The following is a 9,276-nucleotide window of genomic DNA, read 5'->3' as shown; positions in this document are numbered from 1 at the left end:
AGAGAGAGAGAGAGAGAGAGAGAGAGAGAGAGAGAGAGAGAGAGAGAGAGAGATTTTAAATTTAACTCATATTGGCGTTATTCACTTAGTGCGTGTATTATAATAAAAACAGACACAATTACTTTCAATTGGCCAGAATGACAAATGCTTGGAGAAACAGTATTTTTTAGCAAATCATGTGCTTTTATAACGCAATTAACCTCATCAAGGTTTAATTAAATAAATGCTTTTTTCTGAAACAAGTTTTTCCCCCTGAAACAGGTGGTGTTTGCATTGCTCAATCACAGAAAATCCCACGTGAACCAAGACCTGGAGAATTCGAAAAAATTATCAAACGCCTGCTGGAGACACCTAACGCTCGCGCAGTGATTATGTTTGCCAACGAGGATGACATCAGGTGCTGATTACTTTCCTGCAGGATACAGGATCAGATTTGTGCCCCACATCCTTTCCAAACATATTTTATGAACAGTGTAAAAAGTTGGTGAGATTTCACAGGAATCACTAGATTCCTCTGCACCCACAGACTACCTTCTGCTTCAACCCCAACAGCCTCCTTATGTCTATACAGGCAACGCCTACAGGCCTACAGAGTAAAACCTGGGACTGAGTGAAATGAGATGCATCAGAATGAGAGAGGGAGTGAGAACAGGTTAAGGATTAGCCCAATTAACACATGCTGGAGTCTCTGCTGCATTTCCTTTAGCAGATGATAAGACTCAAGCAATTAGAGTGATTGACTAATTGTTTAACGATGACCTATCCAGTGTATTTACCTTTATAAAACTGGTTGTTCTGGTCCACTTTTTTGTTTCTATCTCTAAATATCATGAGCTTGATAATTTTAAAAGAAATATGAAAAGAAGTTTGTTTGGCTATGGAGTGGGTAATTTATAAAGAAAAGAAGCTTGCTTGTCTCTTGGCTCTGGAGCCCCCGAGAGTGTGGTCCTAGCTGCTTCTTTGCAGCTGATGAGGACTTGACTTCTCTGTGAAACATGGAAGGCATCATATGGTGTGTCAGAGAAACATCTCACTCAGGGCTCAGCTCAGAAGGTCTTTTGTATCATCCTGGGGCCCACACTCCTGACTTATTCAAATCTAATTATCCCCCAAGAATCCTCCCACCAAACTATTAACAGATGACTCAGAAAATTAAGTTTCCATGATGCATGAAATTTGGACAACACACTCGGGCTTCAGCACTGGTGTTACAATATCCATAATTGTAGTCCCTTCCAACGAATAATCATATTTTTATTCCATTTTATTCCCTTAGGAGGATATTGGAAGCAGCAAAAAAACTAAACCAGAGCGGGCATTTTCTATGGATTGGCTCAGATAGTTGGGGATCTAAAATAGCACCTGTCTATCAGCAGGAGGAGATCGCCGAAGGAGCTGTGACAATTTTGCCTAAAAGAGCATCAATTGATGGTAAGAATGCAATAAAGACAATTCTTTTCATTCCAGTTGAATCAAAATTCATAGCCCAGAGGTGAAACTCTTGGTTTGGGTGCTTACAGCTCTGGGTTTGATCTGTAACACTGGAGGAAAAGAAAAGGAATAGAACATGTAAAGTTATAATTCAAATCTCAATTACACTCATCATTGATTCTGAATGAAATATGCACCCCTGTTAGCACAGTAGTCATTTCCACTATGTAACCATTATATGTTAAAAAGTATACTTTGACGGTTTTTTCTTGTTGAAGAGCACTATTATACAATTAGACATTTCCATGACGCTAGTTACTATAGCTGACTTCTGCACACGTTTTATGGATGTTTGTGATGGTTATAGCATTGGAGGGAACTTAGGTGATTAATAAACATGGAATGCATTATGCTAATTGACCCTGTGGAAAAGTAAATGAAACAAGGAAAAATTGGAGCTCAGTTGTTGATGGATTGTTTGTTTCTCAAATATCTTCCCAATACTCTTGACAATGACCTAAATTCCTATCTTTAACATTGTCCTCTGGGGCAAGGCATTGTTTCCAGATGTCTTTGCTTAAAGAAGTGGTTAGACTACTTAGCCATGGCTCTATAAGATTGTGACAGCACTGACTGCCTTATTGAATTAGCTGAAAACAGATCATACAGGAGACAAAGACATTGTAGTGGGTTTAGGTGCAGTGAAGTCTGGAGTGTGGATTTATGTTAGGAGAGGTTGTTGTATATATCTTTATTATATAGCATATATAACATATTATATGCTATAAATATTGTGCAATAAAACACTTCTTCAAAGTTCTGGTGGTCTTTTGTTTTGAATTTTAATGAATATTGAAATCATATCTTTTTCCTCTAACACAGGGTTTGACCGATACTTTAGAAGCCGAACTCTTGCCAATAATCGAAGAAATGTGTGGTTTGCAGAATTTTGGGAGGAGAATTTTGGATGCAAACTAGGATCACATGGGAAGAGGAACAGTCACATAAAGAAATGCACAGGTAGACACTCCTATGTCTCTCTTGTTACACTTGTTTTAGCTTTTCCTAAGGAAGAAAACGTTTCTCTGTGCCACTTAATGTGGCACATAGGGGATGCTCTGTCCTCTTGGGTCTCATGTTTCTTTAACAAGGATGAACATGAGCTCATCACTCAATAAACCGAAGATGGTTTTTACACTCCATCAACAACAATTCATCCAAAATATACCATGTGGGCAGCACTGGGGTGTTTCAATTGTATTTGAATAAACTGTTTTAAGAGTCTTCTGGGAAAGTATCTTAATGTGTTTCATAGGAGGTAGGCAAATGGACAAGGTATCATACTAAATCAATCATAAGTTGCCGTAAGACAAGTATTTTTCAACTATTAACAAAGTGTTCCTCCATTATACTATTAATCTCTATCTATCACAACAGTTATTGCTCCAGCAGCTATGATTCCTGATGCTTTTAGTTTCTATAGCTTGCATTTCAAATAATCATCATTGAATGTTCCTCTGAATGCAAGAATAAAACTACGTTTATTTGCAGATAACATGATTGTGTGCATAGGAACAGATATGGAACCTTAGAAGCTATTACTAAGCAGTGAATTTAATCGGCTCACAGTACAAGGTCAATGTAAACATTTATCTCTAATATAGCTAGGAACACAAGGAATATGATATTTAAAGAGTACTGTTGATATCACGATTAAAAAACTTCCCAAAAATCATTAGGAAGAACCACACCAAAAGCTACCATATTTGAGCAGGAGAGGGAAACTCTTCATTTACGTTTTGAGATGTCCTAATTTCTATCCACCTCACCTCTAGTGGTGAAAAGATAAGTGCTATTGAAGACATATAATTAGAAAGAATATAAAGATGCAAAAATTATTACAAAAAAATTCTTACTTTAGGCTTACTGAGCCAAGAAGGATGGAAGTGATACAAGAATCATGTTTGTGAATTTACACATGCATCTGAGGTGACAGGAACTAATTAAGTAAACATGAAAGTGAACCAATACTGACGCTGAGACAATTCTAGGAGAAATGAAAGAAAAAAAGATTATGAAAGTGAAACAGAATGGAATTGGGAGAGAGGGTAGCAGATTGTGTGGTCCAAACAGTATGTGAGTCACATAATAGTGACACTTGAGAAGAGAACTTGCTGTCATGTGATGTCAGTCAGGTAAAGACAGGAAAATGGCAGGGTCTAAAGTCAGAATAACTCTTTTTTTCCTTTGGTTTGGAAAAAGAAAAAAAAAAAAAAACGCTCTTGGCAACAAGAGTATAAGAATATTACGATTAAAGAGCCATTGCTAGCAATGGTCATATAAAAGAAAAATAAAAAATGCTTTTCAATTTCTCCTTAGTTTCCAGAATTGAGGGGTCTGGGATTCATCCCATTCATGGGCCAAGTGACTTGGACTATTCACTCAGAGTAGTTGCTCAGACAGTGATTTCCAGAAGATTCTTATAGCAGAAATAAAAGCAGGTCAAGAGTTCAGGGGAGAAAAGCAGGCAGGTCTGTGAACTCGGCCGTGGTCCTGGTGCTAGGTAGTCACCGCCAAGGGCTACAGGGCACACACAGATGGATACTCCAGGAGGTATTCTTAGTACAGGGTCAACGACTGAAGCAGAGGAGAGCCTGCATGGAGAATCTCTGACAGGGTGGTCTGGGGAAATGGTGGTGGAATTAGCTGACGGAGAAAACATCAGGAAAAAAAAAAAAGGATGCTTTGGAACTACCTCGGATTTAGTTCTGATACAGCCCATGTAATTCCCCAGTGGGTGGCAACACAAGGTCTAGGACCCTACAGAGACTTCACTAGAAGTTCAAATACAGTGAAATCAGACACAAGGACAGAAATGCATTTATAGGAGAAAGGGTGAATAACGATAGAAAACTCAAGGGTGGTGTCTGAATTTTAGTTTCTGTTGCTGTAATAATTCACTGTAACCAAAATCGGGTTTCTGCTTAAGTATCCATCTCATAGTCCACATATGGTCCACTGCTGAAGGAAGTCAGGGAAGAGAACTCCAGCAGGAACATGGAGGCAAGAAGTCAAAGAAGACCATGAAGGTTTGCTGCTTATTGGCCTCTCCATTTCTTGCTCAGTTTGCTCTCATTAACAGCTAAAGACCCTGGGGTGCCCTGGGGTGCCCTGGGGTAGCACCACCCACAGCAGGCTAGGTCCTCTAACACCAATCACTAATCAAAAAGTTACTCAACAGACTTGCCTACAGGTCTACCTGATGAAAACATTTTCTTAGTTGGGGTTCCCTCTTCCCTAAACCTAGATTGTGTCACATTGATAAACAACAACAACAACAACAACCTTAATCAGCACAGTGGGGAGTCAGAAAAGGTAACAGAATAGTGGGTTGGAGCAAGAAAAGCAAGTTGAGTGTCCAGATTCTTCTTTGTCTCCAGAGGAAAAGACACCTCCCATAGAGTTGCAGTTTTTCAGAGAGATGTGAAACAGGGACAAGATGCCTGAGAGAGACAGAGAAACCATATGGCTAAACAGAATAGAATAGAGGAAGAGGAAGAAAGGATGCTCTTAAGAGAACTTTGGCAGATAAATAAATGAAATATTCTAAGAAAACCTGAGAAGAAAATTAAAGATGAAGGTTTGAAAGGCTTGGGCACATTAGCATGTTTTCATATAAATTAGAAGAGAAACTTCTAGAAAAATTTCAGGGTAGGCAGTACCCTTAAATAACAGGATTTATTTGATGTGACAGTATAAGGGACATATGTGTAACAGGAGGTGTCAATTTAATGATTAATAAATTCTCATTTTTAACTTAGATATTGATAAAGTTCAGACAACTATATTGCTGCAAGTCTAGTGCATGTTTGTTCACCAGAAGAATTCAGGAGCATGCATCCAAATGAAGGCAACGATGGGTCCTCCGGTGAAAGGCATGGAGTCCAGTGTGACAGGATGCTGTAGGAACGGCAAAGGTCATATGGAGAGGAGTCCTAAGGAACAGTAGGAAATTAAAGAGCAGTTAATAAAGGTTTATAAGTGTATCATTACTTTTCTCATCTCCATGAAAAACAAAAACACAAACAAAAACCATCAAACCAAAGCAGTTAAAACCACAGAGACTGTAATTAGATTCACAGTTTCAGAGTTGTTAATCCAATGGAGTCCTTGGCTCGATTGATTCTGGTCCCATTGTGAGGCAGAGTATATGGTAAGTCTGTTGGGGAGAAGGTTGTTTACTTCATGGTACATACTGGAAGCAGAGAGGAAGGAAGAGACTGGAAGCAGGTTTGAGCCATCACAGACAGACTTCTACTGATTTAATTCTGCTAGCTAGGCCCTACCACCAAGAGGTTTCAGGCCTTCCAAATAGCTGGGTCAACTGAGGACCAACTGTTTAAAAATGTGAATCTGTTAGGACAGTCCAGATTCAAGTGACAACAGAGAATTTCTCATTCACTTATATTCTCATCCCACACTTACCGCTGCATTTAGAATAATGTTATTATTTGGTCCTGTACAAACTCAAATCCTCTTGGTTAGACTGAGGCTGTGAAACTGTGACAGTTCTTAGAGACATTTATTTTTTTCCTGATGTGTGTGTGTGTGTGTGTGTGTGTGATAGGAAATTGATTACTAACCTATCATATACTTTATTAATGGGATGTTTGAAGAACCACCAGGTTTTCCTAACTCCCATTTTCTAAGTAAATTAAGACATGAAGTTCTACTGTTGATATCTTTAGATGACATATACTTAGTACTTCACTCAGACATAAATACTGAATTGGTTTATTGTTGAAGGCAGCCATGGTGACAAGTCTGCTTCATATTTCCTTGAATTATTTGGATACTGCTAATAATTTGTTCAGTTAGAACTATTTTTAGTGCAAGATGAGGGAAATTAGTGTTTAAGTGCTGGAGGAAAAATGTAGCTTAGGGAACTGGGTCAATATTTTATTCAAATACCATTGGGGGCAGTGAAGTTGCTTGTCTCTGTTTTGTAACAGTGAATGATGTTATAACTTACTTTAGGGAAGTAACCTGTAAAACTTTACAACTTCTAAGAAAAGGTGTCTAGGCCTTGGACTTCGGAGAATGAGGGAAAATGATAAAATATGTTAATGTTCAGATACTTGATAGAAAAATTTACTGTATTTGCATGAGTGAATGTTTCCAGGGTCTTGAGATTATTGTCTAAATTGGCTTTTAAAAAGCTCATCTTCTGGGCTTCAGAAAATGGATGAGGAGAAAAAGGCACTTGCGCCAAGTGCAGTGACCTGTGCTGGATCCCTGAGAGTCACAGGGTAGAGAAGGAGAACTATACTTGTAAGTTGTCCCCTGACTGCTACATATGCACCCCCTAATAAGTGTATTTTTTTATTCATGTCTAACCACTTACAAACAAGAAAAGGGAACTCTAAGAATTCACAAGGATTTCCTCCCCCATTTATATCATCACTTGTGGATTGTTTGTGTTGAGTAAAATTTTATATTAGACTATAGTAATTGGTGACTATAGCAATTTGCTTCCATTGGGGGTGATACTGGCAATATATTTACATGGATAAGAACGTACTTCCCAGCAGGGTTTGAGTCTGTCTTATTAATTTTCGGGAGACAGAATGTCTTCCAGCAGTGAGGAGCATCCTCTTTCTAACATTAACGTGGTTCAGACGGTTCTTGGAGATGATCCCCCGTCCCCAGTGTCTCAGGAAAGCTTTCAGAGAGAGGCGTTAATGCTTCTAGCTTTTGATATGCTGGCCAAACTCTGAGTGAGGTAATTCCTATCTCCACTTAGCTATTTATGTAGTTATTATTGCTTCTGAGAGCTGCTGAGTTCTGAAAGCTGCCACTACTTAATCCTACTTAAAATTCCCTTTGTTTTTTGTCAAGAAGGGAAAAGGCCTCTCCTTCCCATGCTATCAGTGGTGATGGTTGTTATTTTGTACACATACACATTTTGTGTGATCTTTCCTCCCTCACCCTCTCATTCTGTTCCCAGCATCAGTGCCTTTCCATCTCCCAATCCTAGACATCCAGACTCCCCAGAAAATATCTTCCTTGTCCCCTAGTCCCCATACATTTCCACATGCTTGCTTCGCACTCTGTCCCCTGCCTCAACGTCTTTCCCATTGTCTTTACGTTACATCTTTCTGCTCTCTCTGTCATTTCTCTCATAAGTCTCTTGCATGGCGTTACTTTGTTCAGCAAGATTGCTATTGTCAGAAAAGAGGTTCTTTATTAGTGTTTTCTCTTGTGAGGACTCAGAGAGAGGGTCATAGAAACCTGTCCATACAATTGAGCTCTCAGCTCACAGGTGGTCTGTTTTTCAGCTCACACACTGTCTCTGTAATTATATCTGTACCAGGAATTATAAATCCTCTTCCTGTTGTCAAGACACTATCCTAAGTGTGGATATATATATATATATATATATATATATATATATATATATCCTAACGGTCAACTCCATTCATGCCCATAGGACCTTCTGAGGAATCTTGATTCATTCACCCATCATGCATCCTCTTGACGATTCATCATTCACATGATGATGCATTTGAATAAACCACCAGGTGCCAGGCACTGTGCTGCATCCCTATAGACACATAGTGCTCTTCTCTTACCCTGGGCGCTCACAGATGAACACTATCTCCTTAACTCTACTAGGCTTCCTCTGTCTGCTGTGTTTCTAATCCTCTGCCAGTCCACTTGGGCACCCAGATTAGCCCAGACACAGCCAACACTCAGGTTATAAATGGTGGTGAGCATATGCTACATGAAATGGCCTATTGATTCTTATTTATGATGATAGAAATAGTGGTAATGGAAAAAGCAATGCACAAGTATGTTTCTTCCTGCAAACAAGCAATTTTGTCAGTGAACCAAATAGCAGGCACAATAATTAGCTTCTGGAAAGGCCTGTCAGTTTGTTTTCTAGTGCCAGCACGACCAGGTAAGTTTTCCGGGACAGCTAGCTCTCAGCAGTCATTCTTTGCTATGGAAGGCTCTGAGATGATGGTGTTCTCCTCCATTTGCTCAGGGAATACAAGGCTCGATAAATGAATTGGGTAGTTAGCAGGGGATCGAGTTTCAGCAATTTGATTTGGTGATTCACAATGAAAAGATACGAAAATATTAATCTTCGCTGTGTGCTCTGGTAGTCTTATCTGTCCCCTTGCCCAGACTAAGATTCTTTTGGAGAGAGTGTCTGCATATTAGCACTCTGAGGTGGCCATTGGCCCAGTTGCTTCGGCTCTTGGCAAGTAAAATAGCAAAATATCCCAGAATGACTTATTTATTGCATTTCTCAAATTCTGTATTGAATTCCAATAGGTGCATCTGAGATGGTAAAACAGGCATTGATTTCAGACATACTAGATTTCAGAATTCAGAGAGAGAAAATGTAAAATCAAAATCATTTTCTAATCTTCTAGATAAAGAAACTGGAAACCAGGGAAGTTAATTATTTAAAACACTCAGAGTGTTAGTCTCAGAGCTGTAACTAGAATCCCGGAGTCTTTTTGGGATTTGTCCTTGTATTTTACCTTCAGATTGTTTTATTACTTACTTATTTCATAATTTTCACCACATAGTCAAAAGCATTTTCTGTGTGCCTTTCTGATGCTTTATGTATGCTTTAGTAACCTTCCCCGTTGCTATGACATAATGCCTGACAGAAGCAGTTTTAGACAGGAGAAATTTACTTTGGTTCACTGTCAAAAGTCCATCAGGGCAAGGTGGCCATGATGGTCATGGAGACTGGGATGGCTCTGGCAGCTGTAGTTTTAAAGTCTGAGATATATATATATATATATATATATATATATATATATATAT

The 9,276-nt window shown here is 38.9% G+C and overlaps 1 protein-coding gene across 6 annotated transcripts in view; it reads left to right on the top strand.

Moving 5' to 3' along the window:
• Window positions 1–9,276, top strand: part of Grm8 (glutamate metabotropic receptor 8) — an 836,043-nt gene that overhangs the window by 369,569 nt on the left and 457,198 nt on the right. For all 6 annotated transcript variants that reach the window (XM_029535215.1, XM_029535218.1, XM_029535214.1 and 3 more), the window contains 3 exons: window positions 262–397; window positions 1,277–1,431; window positions 2,314–2,451. In XM_029535215.1, the coding sequence (XP_029391075.1) occupies window positions 262–397; window positions 1,277–1,431; window positions 2,314–2,451 (429 nt within the window). The remainder of the gene's footprint in view (window positions 1–261; window positions 398–1,276; window positions 1,432–2,313; window positions 2,452–9,276) is intronic.

Source organism: Mus pahari, chromosome 2 (genome assembly GCF_900095145.1).
Source record: "Mus pahari chromosome 2, PAHARI_EIJ_v1.1, whole genome shotgun sequence".
Taxonomy (NCBI): domain Eukaryota; kingdom Metazoa; phylum Chordata; class Mammalia; order Rodentia; family Muridae; genus Mus; species Mus pahari.
Note: the sequence above shows the minus strand (reverse complement) of the source record. Positions and strands in the feature narration are given on the sequence as shown.